Raw genomic sequence first — 19,282 nt, 5'->3', positions numbered from 1 at the left:
GGTGAACAATCGGGATGGGGGTGATAGGAGCCTATATAAGAAAAAGCCCCAAATATCGGGACTGTCCCTATAAAATCGGGACATCTGGTCACCCTGCCTCCAGCCGGGGGCGCTCCGCTCCCATCCCAGCGCGGCGGGGCCGGACCCTGCTTCGCTCGGGGGCGGCGCCGGGCTGCGGGCGGTGCTGGGGCGGCCCCTAGCGGCGGCCGCGGCGGGCTACAAGTGGCCGCCGAGCCCGAGCCCGGCCTGGCGGCGAGCGGAGCATGGAGAAGGCGGCAGGCGGCGGCGGGGAGCCGCGGCGCTGGCGGCGGCGCTCGGGCTCCAGCCCGGACCCGGATCCCGACCCCGGGCCCGGCCGCTCTCCCAGCCCCAGCCGCCTGGACGTGAGCTCGGGCCGCTTCGACCCGCTGCTGGCGCTGTACTCGGCCCGCACGCCGCTGCCCTTCCCCGGCGCGCCCTGCTTCAACAACCTGGCCGAGTACGAGAGCTTCCAGCGGGGCCTGCGCCGCCCGGCCGCCCGCCGCGGCCCGCCCGCCTCCCGCAGCGCCCGCCGTCGCCCGCCCGCCGCCGCCGCCGACCCCGAGCGCCTCCAGCGCCTCCGCAGCCTCATGGTCAACCGGGACCCCGAGCGCGAGGCGGCGGCCCGCGGCCGGGCCGGGCCCCGCCGGGCCCCGCGCAACGTCCTCACCAGGATGCCGCGTAAGGGGGGCTGGGCGCCGCTGTGGCAAGGGCGAGTAGTGGGGGGTGGTGGTTGTGGGGTGAGTGGAGGCTTATTGGAGGTGCTGGCTGTAGGGGGGTGCTGGCTGTGGGGGGCAGTGGGGTAAGGGTTATGGGGTGCTGGCTGTGGGGAGGGGGCAGTGGGGTAAGGGTTATGGGGTGCTGGCTGTGGGGAGGGGGCAGTGGGGTAAGGGTTATGGGGTGCTGGCTGTGGGGAGGGGGCAGTGGGGTAAGGGTTATGGGGTGCTGGCAGTGGGGGGGAGCAGTGGGGTAAGGGTTATGGGGGTGCTGGCTGTGGGGGATGTGGCAAAGGGGGAGTAGTAGGGTGGGGAAAGGGTTATTTGAGGGTGATGGTTGAGGATGGGGGTGCTGGCTCTGGAGAGGTTATTGAGGGGAAGCAGTGGGGTGGGGGAAGGGATGGGGGTGCTGGGTCTGAAGGAATGGGGGAGTAGTGGGGTGGGGGAAGGGTTATTTGGGGGTGTTGGTTGTGGGGGGAGGGGTGCTGGCTCTGGAGAGTTGGGGGAGCAGTGGGGTGGGGGAAGGGATGGGGGTGCTGGCTGTGGAGGCGGGTGAGGAGGAATTGTGAGGTGTTGGATGGGGTGGAGGGAAGGGGTCTGTGGGTATTGGCTGGGATGAGGGCCGTGGGGGTTGTAGCCTGGGAATGCTGGTGTGATTGGGTGCGGGGAGGTGGATATTGCCTGGGGGTGGCAGGACAGGGTGAGGCAGTGGGGTGGTGGTGGATGGGGTGTGGAGAGAAGGGACTGTGGCGGGGGATACTGGGTGGAGGGATGAGGGGAAGGCGTATGCAGATAAGGGCTGGGGGCATTGGACGGGGCAGGGTGTGATGGAGAGAATATGGCTGGGATGGATAGTGAGGTGGATATGGGAATGAAGGGATGGGGTGAGGAGAAGCTGTGAAGTGTTGGATGGGGTAGGGGGCTTTGGGGTGATGCTGGGTGAGGGGCAGTTGGGGGAAGGTTGAGGGGTTATGAGGTGTGAGGGGAAGGCGAGCTGGGGGGATACAGGCTGGGATGGGGAAGCAATGAGGAGGAGCTGTGGGGGATTGGATAGGGAAGGGGATCTGGGGGCCTACTGGCAGGGGTAGGGAAGCAGGTTGGAGAGGCAGGGAATTGGTTGGGGGGCAAAGGAACATGCTGGGGTACTGGAGAGCTTGGAGTATTGAGTGGGGGCAGCAACTGGGGGAACGGCGGCGGAACTGACTAGGTAAGATTCAAGTGTGGAGTTGATGGTGGGGGAGCTGGTGAAGTTTAGGGGTGGGGAACTGGTTGGTGATTGGATGCTGTGGGGAAACTTGGACAAGTTGCTTGATGTGGAAAACCTCATAATTCGAACACCTTGCTAACTAAAAGGTCTCTGCACTGTCATTACTTTCTCCCCTTTGATTTTGAGGTAACTAATTTGTGAAAAGCAGCTGCTGTGCCTTTGAAAAATACTACTTGTATGCCAGACGTCAGATTTCATCCTGTGCAGCTAGTTGTTAAATTATAACTACAGCATGTGTTTGCTACACACTGCTATATCTTGGTCAGTAACTGTACATTCCAGGGGCATAAATACAGGGCTGAGGTGTCTAGTGACATGATGATAGAACTGTAGATCAAAGCTAGAGGGAGACTAGAATATGCCCAGATTCATGAACTATAATTATTGTTGTTCAGAGGGTTTTTTATAAATTCACACACGCAGTCAGGGTAACGGCATTGTAGTTTTGTGAGCAATAAGGTGCTCAGTTGGGCACCTGTACCAAAAACCAAATCACATGCCTGTCAAATGAAGTGTAAGTTCAGGTGTGTGCATTTAACTTATAAATTGTACATGTTAGACTAAAATGTTCACAATATTGGGGTCAGGTTTTATAAAAAGCTATGTGATTGGGTACATTTCCTAAGTAGTATTGTTGTTAATAAATATGCAGTCTTGTGAGGTTTTAAGTTGTGCAGTTTCCCTCTGAGTGTTAATGGAAATTGCATGGCTAATTCATGGCTACATCTTGACAGCTGTAATTCACCATTGGTATAGCTTCACCAGCAGTAGTGCAGGTGACAGCTGTATGTAGACCACTGTATTGTCATGGAGCTGCACCCCAGGTGAATTACTGTGCCATTGTGTAGACAAACTGCATGTTGTGTCAGGTATGTTACGCAGTTTCCTCTGACTCTGCTCCCTCCCTAATGGCTGTTCACTAAGACTAAAACAAGTGCTGTTCTGCAGTTGAACAAACTCTCATTTGGGGCTGGAGTTAATTCCTTGAGGTAGAAGAGAAAAGACTAAAGTAAACCTCTGTTAGACAAATACTGTGCAGCATGGTCTACTCAAGTAACCCACTGTGAAATACACTGAGGGATGTATGATGCTGGGGAAGAGTACTGCATTAGTGGTTGCTAGCCACTAAGTCTCAGCTGAACCAAAAAGCTCTTAGTAAATTATGCACTGATTCAACTTAGTTAGTCAAAGATCTTCTAGTGATCCATTGTTTCAAAGCTTCCTTGTAAAGAGAAGCAGTACTCCCATAAGATGGTACCTTCTTGGGACTTACATCATTACACTTGTTTCTACATGGAACGTGTACCCCGAGCATTCTAGGCAGGGATGGGATCCTTGCCCTATGCATTGTTCCTTGTAAACTCCTTTTATCTGAACATTCAGATTAAGTGGGTGTTTTTCAGACGTAGCAAAATTGTTTCCTGTCTTCACTATGAGCTAGTCTACACTGGCAATGTTAAAGCACTGCCATGGCTTGTGTAGTTGTGGCACAGCGCTGGGAGAGAGCTCTCCCAGTGCTCTAAAAAAAAACCTCCTCCACGAGGAACGTGGCTCCCAGTGCTGGTGCCCTATCTACACTGGCGCTTTACAGCGCTGAAACTTACTGTGCTCAGGGGGGTGTTTTTTCACACCCCTGAGCAGAGAAAGTTGCAGCCCTGTAAAGTGCCAGTGTAGACAAGCCCATAGTCAGGCTATTTTGACTCAGTTCTGTTCATTGAGACCATCATATACCACAATCTGTTATCCCACTGTAAGTAGAGGTCTGCTCCACTGGGAATTATAGTTGGCTTAATGCAATACATTGTAACAATTCTGGATTTCCATTTTGTTGTGGTTATAAAATAGTATCCTCCAAGCAGGTTCTCTTGTATTACTAGAAAGAATGGAGCATTTTTTGTTGTTGTGTATAAAATATACACTTTACTGATGGTGTTTCATATCTGTTCTAGTTCATGAAGGCAGCCCTCTTGGCGAGCTACATCGTTGTGTCAGAGATGGTGTAAAAGTCAACGTCCACATCCGAACGTTCAAGGGGCTGCGTGGAGTCTGCACAGGGTTTTTGGTTGCGTTCGACAAATTCTGGAATATGGTAATTATTGTACTACTCCTTGACTTACAACCTCTGCACTGGAAACACCTAAACACCCACTGGGAGAGGGACTAAACTGGCAAACTTGGAGGAGGTGAGAGTGTAGTATTGTCAATCATGAACCCATTTTGCCCTTGTGCTGAATGCTAGGATGTATTTCACAGTTTCCAAAGTTTGTTACCAAACACAGGGAGTAGAATATAAGGGATAGCAGAAATTTCTAAAGACTTCTCTGCAGGATCTAGGCATGGTGTGTTGGAAACTACTCCCCTGTCTTTCCTCAAAACAATTTTTCTTGCTCTTTTTGCCCCCCTGATCATTTTCCTTACCTTGACCTTCTGAACCTCTCATTGTATCTTTTTTTTTTTTCTTCAGGAGACTGATTTTTCTTTCATTTGATGTCACTCCTTAAACTGCTGCCTTTTCCACATGTTAAGTTCTTCTTCCACATATTCCATGGAGCTGGGGTAGTGCTTCATGGAGTCCCTCTGTCTCTCCTTAAGGCAAGAGTCCCCCAGTTCTCCCCTTGGAACTGTTTGTATCTTAGGTCAGCTGTAGGGCCTTAGCCATCTTCTCCTTCAGCTGGGCCCTCTTCCCCAGTTAGTTCTCAGGGTCAAAGAGTTCAGCAAGCAGGCCTACTCCTGCTATGAGGGAAGAGGCGGCATATATGCTCGTCTGCTTCCTAAAGCTCATCTCAATTGGCTGGGAGAAAAGGGAGCCTTGATTTGTCCATCTCCTTGTCCCAGGTCCTTAAAGAAACAGTAATGGGATTTCCTCCCAAACACTACCTATTCCTGTGACCACTTCCTCTCTACCAAAATCTCTTACAACTTTGTTATATCAGACCTCTCAAAATCTTAAAGGGCCACACCAGGTGATGGAGAATGAGCTGACCCCAAGACCCCATTTCCTTAAAGGGGACAGACTACCATGTTTCAGTGCTACAAAAGCTGAGCAAGGCAAGATTGTGAGAGGGGAGATTGATGGCTGCCTTCTCTCCATCCAAAGAGTTTTGAGCCCTGAAGGTGGAAGAAGGTTGGAAAAAATCAGTGTTACCTTGGGATAGAAAACAAAACTGTGTGTGGGAGGATGTGGGAGTAATGTAGAAGCAGCTGCTGGGCGCTACAGGTCCTCTGTTTTTATACCTAAAGAAACAAATTCCTGTGTAGTGCTTGTTGCTAGATTGTCCTTGAGACAAGACACTCTTTTTGGATGGCTTTATAAGGTACAATACAAAGCTGTTTTGAAGGTCAGAGTGTTTAGAACTTTATCTTGAACCTTTTTCCCTTTCTGTCTTCTTCCAGGCCTTGACGGATGTAGATGAGACATACAGAAAGCCTGTACTGGGCAAAGCGTTCTACAGTGAACCTCAGCTGACTCTTACCCGGGTAAATAGCTTTCTAATAGCTTAACAACTGACTTTCTATGCCTTATTTTTGTAGTAAAAAAGGTAGCATTTCCATCTGAAACTGTAGTAACTTTTACAGATAACCCTAGAAGATTACTAAACAGAGTTCAGAGCGAAAACTCCCCCCCCCTACACTTTTATTAGTCTGTTTATTTTGTGCATTTGACAACACTTTGTCTATAGTCAGTTTCACTGTTCATTTTGGTAGTCATTTGAATGTCAGTCTGTTGAATATCATGAAGCTGTCCCTCTCATGTCCTGCGCTGGAGCTCACATGCTTGCTGTTTTCCCAGGCACCACAAGAGAGCATTTACCAGTTACAGCAAAGCTGAAACTGAGGAGGCAATAAACAGACACATGAACAGCAAGGAAGAGGGTGATGGGGGACAGGAGATGCATGTTGTTGCTTTGGGCCTGCTCAAAAGACCTTTCTAAACCTCAGCAGAGGAGCTGAGAAATCCTTAAACAAATTTATTATAAAGAATTAGTTTTTAAATTGGGGACATACTATTTAAATCTGTCTGGATAGATTCCCCTTCTCTCTCTCTCTCCTCTCCCCCTCCCCGCTTTTTTTTTTTAATCTATCTGTTAAAAAATATTCAAGGTGCCAGTGTTCTGTTTAAGACCATTCATACTGGGGTGGTTTTCCATTAAGAAACCCTGTGGTTGGACATGCCAAGCAATCCAGTGTCTGTTTCACATGTCAGCATTACACATAATGCCAGCATAATAATTTCTTTTCCAACTTCAGCACCTTTACATTTTCAGAGTAATTAACTCTCTTTATTTATCAGTTCTGCTATCCTAGGCATTCTTATGAATAGTAACTATTGGTTTTGGCTGCTCACCTCGGCTCTCTCCTGGGGCTCCTTTAATGAGACAATGGGGCACCAAGGATCTATTTTTCTCCCTGAATAAAGTCCTGACATAGAGGTTTCACATCACAGCTGTTTGTCTCCTGGCTGAGGCAGACAGGATAGGGATTCTTTTAGAACTATCTGATTGTTTTGGGGGTAGAGGGTGGTTTAGAGGTCATTGAACACCATGCTGACTCCTGTCTTCCCTGCCACAGTGTTGAGTACTGCCTCCACGGCAGTATCGCCCCTGCAAAACCAAACTCCCTATTCGTCGTGAGATGCTAAAGGCACTCTTGCATAGTCAGTCTGGCAGATCTGTATGCGTGAGACACCCATTCACATTACTTCTTGGTCTAACTCTGGCAAAAATCTAATATCGGTTGATGATAAAATTCTCCACCAATCATGTGTCCTGGCTGCTGTTTCTGGGCCAGGTGCTCAGTGCTTCATTTAGGAGGGGAGAATGAGAAGCCTCTGTTTATGAATGTGATCGTTTACCTGAATGTTCCCTTGCAGCTGTTTGACAGACTCAAACTGCAGGAGTCCTTGATAAAGAAGGGAGCTGACTCAAGGACTGCAACAGAGGAGCCAGCCCTGACAAATGAATCAAAGACCCTTGGACGGAAAGCTGGGTCAGGCCGGGAGAGAGCAGAGGACGAGTGTGGGATGCAGAAATTTTTGGGTGGAGCTGGAGAAAAGACAACAAATGACAACATGCATCTGGCAGTCAGGAATAAGGCTGACCTGCCGAGCAGGACTGCCCAGACAGAGGGCACTAGTGCAGGGGGTGCTAATGCAAAAGGCCAGCCACGAAAAAAGCGGAGGCCCAAAGTGGATTATCAGCAGGTGTTTACGCGTCATATAAACCAGATATTTATCCGAGGAGAGAATGTCTTGCTTGTTCATTTAGCACATTGACTTGGCTGAGCCTTAGTCAGTATATTTAACGCACAGCATGAATTGCAGCTACAGTTCTGGGCTACTTAGCATTGTTGTGAAGTACTGTGGTATCATAACTGTTTCCCTTCCTTCAACCATAACAGGACAGGGGAAATAGTTGCACGTTTGTCGGAGGTTGCTGCATCTTGAGCGAGCTGCCAGAACAGCCTCGCTAGACCTCTTCCATTCAAGGGGTTGAAGGCTAGTTCAGCAAGAGTTTGCTTCTGCAAGATGAGGAAATGAGAAGAATCCTCAAGGCAGGACAGGAGGCTTCTTAACAGGCTAAATTAAGAGGGTTGAGGGGTAACATCAGTGTGCTTGGTTATGGGACAAAATAGTCACCCCACATTTAAAGAGCATGTGACTCAGCATACAAGTCTAAAATGAGTGACCACTGCTAAATACTGTCATAATTGCAAGAGAAATTGGTTTATAATGAAACCAACGACTTATGTAATATTAGTTAATAATAATTTAAAGTCTGGCAAAGAATAACTCTTGTATCTTAATGTATAAGGGAATTAACAGCCTATGCAAAAGAGGGACAACCTCAATGGCATTAACCATTAGTGTCCTGCTGTGGCAGGCACAGCTCTGTAAATGCACCCCAATCCTGAGCTGCAGCACGCCTGTCTTTTGAACAAAGACTGAATGTTAAGGTGGTCTGATGTGTCTAAATAAGGAGGTGGGGAAAACCCTCTTTGTCAGGATTTGAACTTGTCTCCATTGGCATAGCTTGTGCTCTTACCCACTTGCCATGCTTTCTGCCTGCACCGCCAGCCAGCCAGCAGTCAAAGTAGTCAATCCAATAACTTTCTTACTGGGAATTTCTGTATGAAACACGAGAAATCATACTCCAGTCTTTTGTATTTCTTATCATCCATTTGCCACACAGTCTCACATTTCACCGTTCTACTATGTACTTTTCTTGTCAAATTTGAAAAATAGCTTGCACTCAGCACAGTCGTACTGTATCGAAGCGCCTTTGAAGTTCCCTCTATTGAAATGTGAGATGCTGCCTCTCCAGCGGTTCTGATGGGAACACAAATCTTAGTGATTCTTTCCGGATAGTATATCTATATGAATAATGCTCCCTCTAATTCCAGTTGAATTGAATTTCAGAGGTGTACTTTGTTTCTATGAAACATAAAAATTAATGCTAAGCCCCAGCAAATCAGTGGTTTAATTTCAGTAGTGTTCCCCTTCTTGTATCTGAATCACTGAAGAATAGCCTCAAACCACTGCAGTGTATAAACTGTTCAACGGCTATTGGTCCCTTCTAGTCTTACGCTCTAGGAATTTACCATTAGGTCATTGAGTCTGACCTCTTGGCATATGACACACAGATTGGGAGAGTGGTAAATAATGAAGAGGACAGTCACTGATTCAGAGTGATTTGGATCGTTTGGTAAACTGGGTGCAAGCAAACAAGCATTTTAAGATGGTTAAGCGTAAATGTATACATCTAGGAACAAAGAATATAGGTCATACAGGATGACATGACTATCCTGGGAAGCAGTGACATTGAAAAAGATTTGGGGGTCATGACGGATAATCACCTGAACATGAGCTCCTAGTGTGATGCTGTGGCCAAGAGAGTAATGCAATCGTGGGATGCATAAATGAGTATCTTGAGTAGGAGCAGAGAGATTCTTTTTACCTCTGTACACCTCTGCCTCGATATAACAGTTTCATCTATAACATGGTAAGATTTTTTTGGCTCCTGAGGACAGTGTTATATCGAACTTGCTTTGATCCACCAGAGTGTGCAGCCCTGCCCCCTCGGAGCACTGCTTTACTGCATTATATCTGAATGCGTGTTATATCAGGTTGCGTTACATCGGGGTAGAGGTGTATTTGGCATTGGTGCAACTGCTGCTGGAATACTTTGTTTTCCAGTGCCAACAATTCAAGAAGGATGTTGATAAATTGGAGAGGGTTCAAAAAAGAGCCACGAGAATGATTAAAGATTAGAAAACCTGCCTTCTAGTGATAGACTCCAAGAGCTTGATCTGTTTAGCTTAACAAAGAGAAGGTTAAGAAGTGACTTGATTACAGTCTTAGTAACAAATATTTAATAATGGGCTTGTCAGCTTATCAGAGAAAGGTACAACATGATCCGATGGCTGGAAGTTAAAGCTAGACAAATTCAGATTGGAAATAAGGTTTAAAATTTTAACAGAGTAATTAACCACTGGAACAATTTACCACGGTTTGTGGTGGATTCCCTGTCCTTAACCATTTTAAAATCAAGTATAGGTGTCCTAGAGCAGATCTTTAGCCATTATTTTGGGGCAGTTCTCTGGCCTGTGTTCTACAGGAGGTCAGACTAGATGACCACAATGGTCCCTTCTGGCCTTGGAATTTATATCCATAGGCTATTACATTTCTCCTGTATTGATCTCTTATCTGATGCTGCATAGCAACTCCCCCACTAAAAATGAGGATTAAGACCATCCAGCATTCTGATGCGAGAACAACTTAATGCTTTATAACCTGAGTCATAATGCAATAAAAAGTCAGTCCTAGAATTTACTGGTTATATAAAACCTTAGGAGTATAATTTTGCTGTTAAGTGATGTATACATTGTTTATAATTAGGAATACATCTGATACACAGGAGTTTCTGGACATTCAAAACAGCCTTTTGTCTGGGGGGCTGTTTGAAACTTCTGTAAACATTTCAAATAAAGCACCTATGGGGGCTTGGATGACTGATGGGATAAGTCTCAGAGTTGCCAGTTCAAATCCAGTCTGCGATAATGAGGACTGAAAATGAAATGGAATTAATCAGTCATTGAAGACTGTTGTGGGAATAAAACAAATTTAATAAGATTCTGAAAACTTGCTATGAAAAAAGTGAATTACTGTAACTTCTTATAGTTAAGGATAGCTTTGTTACCAAACCACTGCCTAATCTAAGACTTTGGCCACTGAAAAGGCTTCTCTGGTCTCAGGCTCTGTCCATCCCTCTTTTGAGCTATTTTCCCTATTCTTAAAAAGCCTTCTGTTGATTCTTCCTTCTCTCTGCAGTCCTTTCTAAAATATTGGAGCAGAAATCTTATTTTCATATTTGTCCTTAATTCACTCAGCCTTTCCAGTTTGGCTTTCTATCAGGTCACTTTATTATTGCTTGAGGTTGCAGCCAAAGATTTTACTTCTGTTCTTGACTTCTCAGCATCTTCTGTCACTGAGAGTCACTGACTTTCTTTTTTTCATTGCCTTAGTTGTTTTTCTGACTGTAGTCCAATGATTTTCTAATCTCGTTTTGTTATTTAGGGTATCCTGGGACAACTATTTCTGTCTCAGCCAAAGGGCTCTGTTTTTGGTCCCCTCGCTGGGTGTGATTATCTCTGTTCAGGCCCAATCATAGGGTAACATTTAGTTGTGTTCTTTCCTTTCTCTCATATACCCATAATTCTTTCTACCTTGCTTGATTCCATTGCCACTTGCCTTAAATTAGATACGACCAAGATGAATGTTCTCTCTTCATCTCCACTGCTTACTTGTTGTTAATACTCCCATCAATCTGGTTGCTGCTGCTTCTATGAGTCTTGATGTTATCTTCAACTAACAACTTTTTCCCACCCTTTTCTCATGTTAAACCTTGCAGACATCACCTTCTAAACATCTCTCAGTAGGCTTCTTATTTACATTACAGTAAAAATCCTGATCCTTGAGCTGCTTGTTCTGTGCCTTGATTTCTGCATTGCTATTGATCTGCTTTTCCAAAATCTTCTCGTCAGCCACCTCAGTTGACCAACCACCCAACACATGTACCTTTTTGCTCTCTCGCCATTCATGTTGCTGCTGCTTTCATTTCAATGTCTCGCTGTCCATCTGTGCTGTCAATTTAAAAATTCTTTTTTACAGTTCAGTGCTTGATCTGGTCCTTCTTCCTTTTATTGCCCCTTTCATATCTCCACATGTTTCTAAATAGTCGTCTTCTTTATATAGCCCTAGAGCTGGTGCTTTCTTCCCCTCCCCTACCTCTTATGATATTCTGTGATTTTTAAAACCCATCTGCAAAATTTTCTTATTATGAACTTTGTCTCTTGTGAATGGAAGGTATTGTCACTCAGCCACAAACAAGTCAATAGTGATCTTGTGTGTTTCTTTTATGCGTATGCAGCACTTTGGATAAAAGTTTCTATACAAGGGCTTGTCTACTTGGGCAGTCATTCTGGAATAGCTATTCCTAATTAACTCCATGTGTGGACGCGGTTAATCTGAATTTAAAGTACTAACCGGAATAGATAATATGCTTTAAATTCACACTCTTCCTTATTCCGGTAAGTTTTATATGTTGTCAAGCCCTAAATAAAAATCTGATCTTCTGGAATGAATTCTTCTTCAACATCTAAATCTTCATGTTAATATTTGCAAAACAGTATTTAAAAATAGTTTGTTTATATTTTTTCATTTAGTTCCTTGATTTTTTTTTTCCCCCTCCTGGGTTTTTGCTTAAAAAGAGGGTCTTTGTTTCAGACATATTGTTTGCTCCTACCACGCATTTACCACAGTTAACTGTGGTGTCACAAATGAGAACTTCAGGTGAAGAACAAACAGCAGGAGCAGATGGGGAAACGAACTACATGGACAGAATATCTGTGATACACTGGAAAGGGATGGACATGCCCTTGCATTCTGTCTAGTCTTTTTTACTGTTCTGCAAGATGGTTGGATAACTCATTCATTCACAAGGTGTGTGTTTGGATGTGCCAAATTTTATTACATGAAACAAAGTGCTTGAAACTGCCTTTGAAGGGTCATGAAACCCTGGTAAATATTAGAAATGGTTCTAAAAATACTAAGAAAATACAGAATCTGTGGAATCATTTGATGTCAGCTGTTATAATGTGAAAGGTCCTTGAATCAAACTGTGCTTTCACACTATCAAATATGCTGTAATCTCTTTATTGCCAACACAATACAATGGAAACAAACATTTATTACTATTTTACTTTTTTTAAAGAAGTGATCTTTAAATCAGAGCCCTATCCCCACTGGAATCAGAACTGTTAGTTACAGTTATATTGATGCATGGTAGCTACTAAGGAGAGTTATAGCATATTTGGCCCAGGTGTTTTAAGTATAGGTCAAGGTACTGTGCTTCTGGTTGTCTTTGTGGACAAGGCAGGAACGGTTTCCACCGTTTTCCTGCCATGATATCAGCTGTCGCTTACCTGTGGCTCTCACATTAGAATAAATGGATCCAAAGAAATGGAACCAGCTTTAATAGAAAGTGTAAAATGTTTGTTCCTGTTCTAAACTGATTCGCCTATCTGTAGGTGGCTGACTAAAGGTTTTCATTATCTCTTGCCGGGTATTTTTTACTGGGTGTCTAATCTATTCGTTCTCCTTCATGATCATGTTCAATAGGTCTAGGTATGGGTTTCCCTTGTGCAAATTTTGGAGATAGGTTTTGACAGTCAGCAGGCATTGGGCACCAGACAAACACAGGCTGCTGCTGTTGGATCTTCTACCCTCTTCTTACAGAGCAATTGGGCAAAACTTCTTAATTCCATCATTGGGCAGAACCCTTAGTTGGGATTGCTCTTTGACCTGTCTGGAGTGAACTGCAGGGTTTTGTGTGTTTTGTTTTTTCCCCCTCCCACAGAGATAAATTTCCTAGTTTGTTAGAAAAGAGGGGTACATCACATTTTCTGCCTACTTTCCAGGGTCGACCCTACCATGGAGAGACTTTCTCCAAAAAATAAACCCAAATGTAAGAGACCTGAAATCAGTGCTACACTAAGTGTTTTTAGCCACCAAAGTGAGCTTCATTTCATGCTTGGGCTCCCTGAGATTTGCCTCTGAGTCCTTGGCATACACTGGAGTAGCTAAGAGACAGCTATGGTAACTTATGTTCCTGAGAAGGAGAGGGCTAAGCCAAACATCTCCTAGCATTCTCAAAATGTGCAGGTGGAAAATTCTTTGGGAAACTACTGGAGAACTATAACCAAAATAAGAAATAGTTCCCTTCTGTAGTCAGTAGAAAAGAGACTTCAGACCATCCTACCAAAGGGAAATACTCCCTTCAAGGCTTCAGTTCTTTCCAGATTTCTAGGGCTTGATGGCAGCTATTGTAGAGAAGTCTAGAAGAAAAGCCAGTTCCACAAGCAAGCAAAAAAAAAAAAAAGAATCCCACCTGACTCTGCTCCACTTGCCCCCAGACCAGAGCCCTCATTCAGTTTGCGGAATCTACGCCTTCACATCAGACAGCTGAGTTCTAGATAGAGCCTGGCATAAACCTGCCTCTGTCACTATCCTACAGGTGAGCAGTTGACTAATCTTGCATCAGAAGATTCTTGAAAGGAGCAGCACAGCTGCTTAATCTTCAGAGATCCACCAAGTAGCATTGCGGATGCTTAACTTGGTATTTTGATGCCTGCAAAAAGGTGGCAGATTCCAAGACCTATGCAGCCATCATCCTTTTATCAGGTGCTCTGCAGAAAGTGCTACTTAATTATTGCGGAGTCACTCTGAGGTCAGATCAGGTGTGACCAATTAACTCCAGTGTGGAAGCATGTGGGTCTGGAGTGCCTCACTTGAAGGCAGAGGGAAGCAGGGACAAAGGCACTGCAGGGAAATCTTCAAACTGCCAAACTCAAGGAAACACACTTAAGGTGAGGTCCATGTTCCTTTTTGTTACCAAAAATGTCAAACCCGGGGGGTTAAGTCTGGGCTTTAGGGAGCGTGTGTTATGCTCTGTTCAGAACAGTTAGTTTAGTTACAATGCCGTAATGAAAATGGCACTCAAACTGCTTCAGCCACTATCTTTGTCTTGCCGTCAAAGTAACATTACGTCAGCGTGACATTCTGTCTATGAAGCTAGTGCTGTGCGTTGCATGCCTACAAAATGGTTTTAAGATTAGACTATCCTTGAAGTAAATACTTCTTCATAGATCACAAGATTGCATTTGTTTCCTTCTGTCCCAACTCTGTACCTCAAGAGGAAAATAGCATCAGCTGGATGTAAGGAAAATGCATTCATTCCAAGTAAATTTCAAAAGTGCCTTCAGAAAGTCCACAGCTGGCACTGCCATATATCGCTAATGGGGAAAAGGGCCTTTGAGTCATCAGTTGTCTTATGGCTGAAATTCTGTGGTGAAGAAGTTTATCATTCTAAGCACCCATTCTTTCTATAATCTATTATTGCCCATCAGACCTGAGCCACATCAGCATTCTGGGCAGGAAAATCTCAGGCCAACTATGAAAAGATTGGCAAGGGAGCCAACGGGTCCTCCAGCCATATGGACACTGCACGATTAATGCACAGACTTCGGTGCTGGAGGCATGCTGCTTTTGTTGGGTGTAATACACATTGCACCCACCCCCCAGATTCCTTTCTGTACATCTAGATCTGTCGCTTCCCTTGGCCTATCCTTAGTATGGAATTTTAATAGTGGTGAAATACTAAGAAATGGTAAAGCCAGATATGAGCACAGCGGAGAGAGATTTCCTTACCTGACAAGTTTTTCTTCTCTTCACCGCCTCAGATTTTAATGTAATTTGGCCAACATTGGGTGGCTTATGCTCTGCAGACACAGTGGGAAGTGTTAAGGGAAAGCATTCTCAGCTACAGACTGGCATGACACGCTCTGGCAGTGATTCTAGGGGACACAGCCAAGCCCTATTTCTGCTAATTGACATGTTTGAGTCTTCCTCCAAAATTTTGCAGAGGAAACCCATTGGGAAAAGAAAAATCAGGTAAGCAAATTTGTCTTTTTTGCACTAGAGATAGACTGGTGTCTTGGTGATTCTTGTTTGTTTCCGAGGGATGGAGGAGAAAGTACTACTTCAGTGGGGGAATATCAGAGATGGCTTGTCTCATGATGTTTACAAGCCCTTTTAGATGTCATTATAAGTGCTCTTGCTCTCAGCTGACAGAACTGAAAGCCTGTCAAGGAAGGAGAAATGGCTTCTGATGTTCCCAGATAGCTATTTTATTAGCTTCTAGCTTCATAGCATACAGTAGGATGACATAGCTGAAGAAAATTAGTACACCTGAGACTTTGTCAGCCTTGTATTCGTTGAGAATGAAAAGTAGTTTGATCAGTTTGTGTAAAAACATATCCATCCTTCTTTCCTCTCAAAAGATTGGAGCTCTCCCTCAGGAAAGAAATGAAAGCTGCTTCTGCTCCTTTAGCAATTGCGTCTGATTTTCTCTGCTTCAGAGCAAAGTGCAGCTGTATCATTGTATCTTCTACTTGATAGATCACTTGAAGTTTAGAAACTGAAATGTTCCACTTATTTAAAACCTAAAATGGGCATTATTAGGGGAGTTGTCAGGCTGACCTTGGTTCTGCTAGTGCTTGTATCCAGTGTAGCTGAATGGCTTGGGACTTGCTAATCAGCTACCACAGTATTAAGCTATATACGTGAAGAACAGCATGATCTAATGGATTGAACTCAGGCCTGAGAGTGAAGAGCTGCCTAGTTCTAATCCTACTGCTGCTACTAACCTGCTGCATGGCTGTGGAAAGTTTACTTTCCCTCTGTCTCACTTTCCACATCTGCTTATCTCACAGGTATGCACTATATAAATGCCAAGTATTCTTAAAGCCATAATACAACAGGGGAAACCAGATATACAGGTCACCTGTCCTCTTCAGCCACTAGAAGGCACTTGACCTTTTTAGCTGAACATCTCTAGTGTGCCACGACACAAGGCTATCGGCTGTAACACTTCAGTCTTGAAATTACTCGTGTCTACAAGGCTACACCTGGAGTGACTGCACATTTTTATTTCACAACCAGAATACCATACTCTGGTAAAATGGTTATAAACAAGTGTATAACTTGCTCATAATTATCTTTCTCTGTCTTCCTAAACGTTTAGTTTCTAGGAAGGAATTGTTGCTACGAATCTAACAAGGAATTTGCTGTCCAGATACAAATATTTGTATGAAAGTGCTGAAACTGCAAAGCAATAAATATCTGTGTAACACTGGTTGTTCCAAGGCGCTTTTTTTTTTTAATGTTCTGTTAATTTGTGTATTAAGTGGCTCCTACCCTAGGGGCTAGAGCAGAAGACTGGTGGTAGAGACCATTCGCACATAGACACCTGGCAGTTGGGGGGAGGGTGATGTAAAAAAAATAGGGATTGCATCAATAAATAAAGAGACTCTGTTCCAAACTAGTTCATCTCATTTGAATAAACGTGGACCAATTTAGGGGTGGTACAGGGTACTCACTAAAGTGATATTCAGCAGCTATTTTATTATTTAATTCTAGCTCATACCCCCCCAAAAATAAAAAAGTTGTTTATGCCCAGGCCCCTGGATTCACTTCCCAGCAGGGTAGGTGACCTGTATGATCTTGGGCAAGATGTTTAACCTGTCTGTTCCAGTTACCCGTCTGTGCAATAGGGATAATGCCTGCACCCCTCTGAGAGATGCTGAGACTTAATGTTTGTAAAGCTGTCAGAGACCCTTGAATGGGAGCTGCTCGCTAGCTGAGGTAGTATTATTAGGGTGGTACCTAGTGATGGACCAGGACCCTATGGTGCTAGGCACTGTGCAGACAACAAAAAGATGGGCCCTACCCCCAAAGAGCCTCTTCAAGGGAAAGTCCATGTTCCACTTGGCCAGCCACTGAAAATGAGGATTCCCATCCTATGACACTTGTGGAAGAGATTAGGCAAGAATCCCTCATCGGTGCCAGTTTTCCCTGCCATCAGTCACCTTGCTTATAAGGCTCAAGACAGTAGGCAAGAGATAGGGGAGGGATAGCTCAGTGGTTTGAGCATTAGCCTGCTAAACTCAGGGTTGTGAGCTCAATCCTTGAGGGGGCCATTTAGGGATCTGGGGTAAAAAAACCCCAAAACTGTCTGGGAATTGGTCCTGCTTTGAGCAGGGGGTTGGACTAGATACCTCCTGAGGTCCCTTCCAACCCTGATATTCTATGATATTGTTGAGCATGATCATGGTGTGCCACTTACCTAGCTAGGCCCTAATTTAGCAAAGTACTTAAGTACATGGCATCCTTTAAGGATGTAAGTACTGTACCTTGTGGCAGTTCTGTTTGCCATGTAAATCCTTTGTGGCTGGAGTAGCTTGGTGTGTTTGGGTAGCTGTGCTCTTAGGCTCTTTAATCCAGGCACATGTATAATTATTAAAAGCATTAATCTATTGTCATAATCCAGGTCCTGTTAAAAAAAGAAAAACAGAAAACCTAATAAGACAATGAGTGACAGCACTAAGATGTATATAGGAAGAGGGGCCTGGCCTGGGGTTACCAATTATGACTCATTTACTTTCACTGGGAATCTAACGCATTACTCCAAAAACTCTTTTTTGCTAGGAGTTGGCTCTTTCTTCCCTCTCCCTCTAACCTTTTCCTTGACTATAAATCATTTAGTGGGATGTCAACAACTGAGTGTTGCCCTGTGGAGACAGGGCTAGCTTAGACTCCATCCAGATCCGCACAACGCTTAAGTCAGGTGCTTAATTTAAAGCACAGGGGTAGTCTGCATTAACTTCAAATGCTTGAAGTGAAGCATGGGCTTAAATACTTTCCTGATTTGGGGCTTCAAAGAAGTTGCATTAGTTGTACCCCCAAAGGGTTGGAAAGACAGGTGCTATACTGCTGCAAATACCTGATGTGAGCATCTCTCGCCTTCGTTTAATCACTCCCAAGTGCAGTTGAATTAAACTCACTTAATTCCTGTACTATTGTTAATGGAGAGGTGATGTGCATCTAATGCTAGTTAAGCAGCTCCTAGCCCAAACTCTTTAATTGCTTCAGATTAATCAAATGGGACCAGTGCTAGTTCAGATGGTAAAACTACGGCTTTTGAGACAGGATTACAGGTTCCTGCCCCAATGAGATGCTGCACAATGTCCCCAGACCCCTATAAGTAGTGGCCTCTTGTTTGTGGTGTTGCTCCATTCCGGTTTTTGGGAAGGAGTTGATATTGTAACAAGGAGAGGGGGGGAAATGTATGTTTGTTTGTTTTTTACCACTTTGAGAACTAAAACCTACTTGTTGTGGAATTTCTGGAAAAACAGGCCTCTTTGGGCTTTGTGGGAACACTGCTTTGGTGCTTCGCACTCACAGTTTTCTCAGCCCTTGAAGGAGCAATTGACTCCCTCACAGACACTGTTTAAGCAGATGGTGAAGTTTTGACCAGTCTGAATAAGTCACTTCCCCTCTGTTCAGGTTTTGCTTCCAGGATCTCTGTGATGACACAAGAATAAAAACCTTTCAGGCCTTCTTTGCAGCTCATGGCGGAGGAGCAGAACCCCAGTGTTCGTTTCTTTATCCCCTCTAAGGGCTTTTGGGAACTCCCTCAGAGCCATTCCCTCCAGAGAAGAAAAATCACATTGCTTTAGGGCAGCTGAAGCCTGAAAAGTACTATGGAGGTGTCTATGGAGAGCTAAAACCTAATTTTATAAATGTGGGAAGCGTGCCTTGCTGGAAGGAGGATTATTGTCTGCCAAGACGGGGACCTGGTAGATCTGGGCTCTGTAGCTTTACAACAGATTTTGTGCATTACCTTGGGCAGGTTACATGCACATTGGGGGCCTGGTTTTCAATGCTGAAAACCCTCTACTCCCAGGTGAAATCATTGAGAGTTGTGGGTGGGTGCTCAGCAGCTCTGACAGCCAGCCCCAAGTGGCTCAAGTTGGCAGCACCAAAATTGAGGCTTAGCTACTCTTGAAACCCTGGGCTGTGATCTCTGCATGTCCATTTCTTCTCTCTAAAACTGGGACAATAATACTGCTGAACCTCTGAAGTGGCATGCTCAGAAGACTGATGGCTGTGAAGAATCCAATACTATGCTGATGAGCACCAGCAAAAAGCCTGTGCAAATAAATAGATGGCCTGACTTTGAGCTGGTGTTCTGGGTTTTTCTCTCTTTGCCTTGCCCTGCCCCATCATTAGAGACTGCCCTGCCAGGGGCGTAGGGAGAACTCTCCTGCAGCAGCACCAGGCAGTGTTAAGAAGCTCAGCAGTGAGCCTGGAGAAGAGGCTGGGGGA

At 44.9% G+C, this 19,282-nt stretch overlaps 2 protein-coding genes across 2 annotated transcripts in view; both read left to right on the top strand.

The window, feature by feature from the left end:
• THG1L (tRNA-histidine guanylyltransferase 1 like) overlaps window positions 1–4,085 on the top strand; it is a 33,388-nt gene extending 29,303 nt beyond the window's left edge. The window contains exon 7 of the transcript XR_005583694.1: window positions 3,951–4,085. The gene's annotated coding sequence lies outside the window, so the exon portion shown is untranslated. The remainder of the gene's footprint in view (window positions 1–3,950) is intronic.
• On the top strand, window positions 227–7,942 carry LSM11 (LSM11, U7 small nuclear RNA associated). Its single transcript, XM_039484773.1, has 4 exons — window positions 227–699; window positions 3,951–4,090; window positions 5,395–5,478; window positions 6,872–7,942. The coding sequence occupies exons 1-4, from the start codon at window positions 264–266 to the stop codon at window positions 7,271–7,273; spliced, it is 1,062 nt and encodes a 353-aa protein (XP_039340707.1). The 5' UTR covers window positions 227–263; the 3' UTR covers window positions 7,274–7,942.
• The last annotated feature ends 11,340 nt before the right edge of the window (window positions 7,943–19,282 follow it).

This window comes from Mauremys reevesii, linkage group 8, assembly GCF_016161935.1.
Source record: "Mauremys reevesii isolate NIE-2019 linkage group 8, ASM1616193v1, whole genome shotgun sequence".
Taxonomy (NCBI): domain Eukaryota; kingdom Metazoa; phylum Chordata; order Testudines; family Geoemydidae; genus Mauremys; species Mauremys reevesii.
Note: the sequence above shows the minus strand (reverse complement) of the source record. Positions and strands in the feature narration are given on the sequence as shown.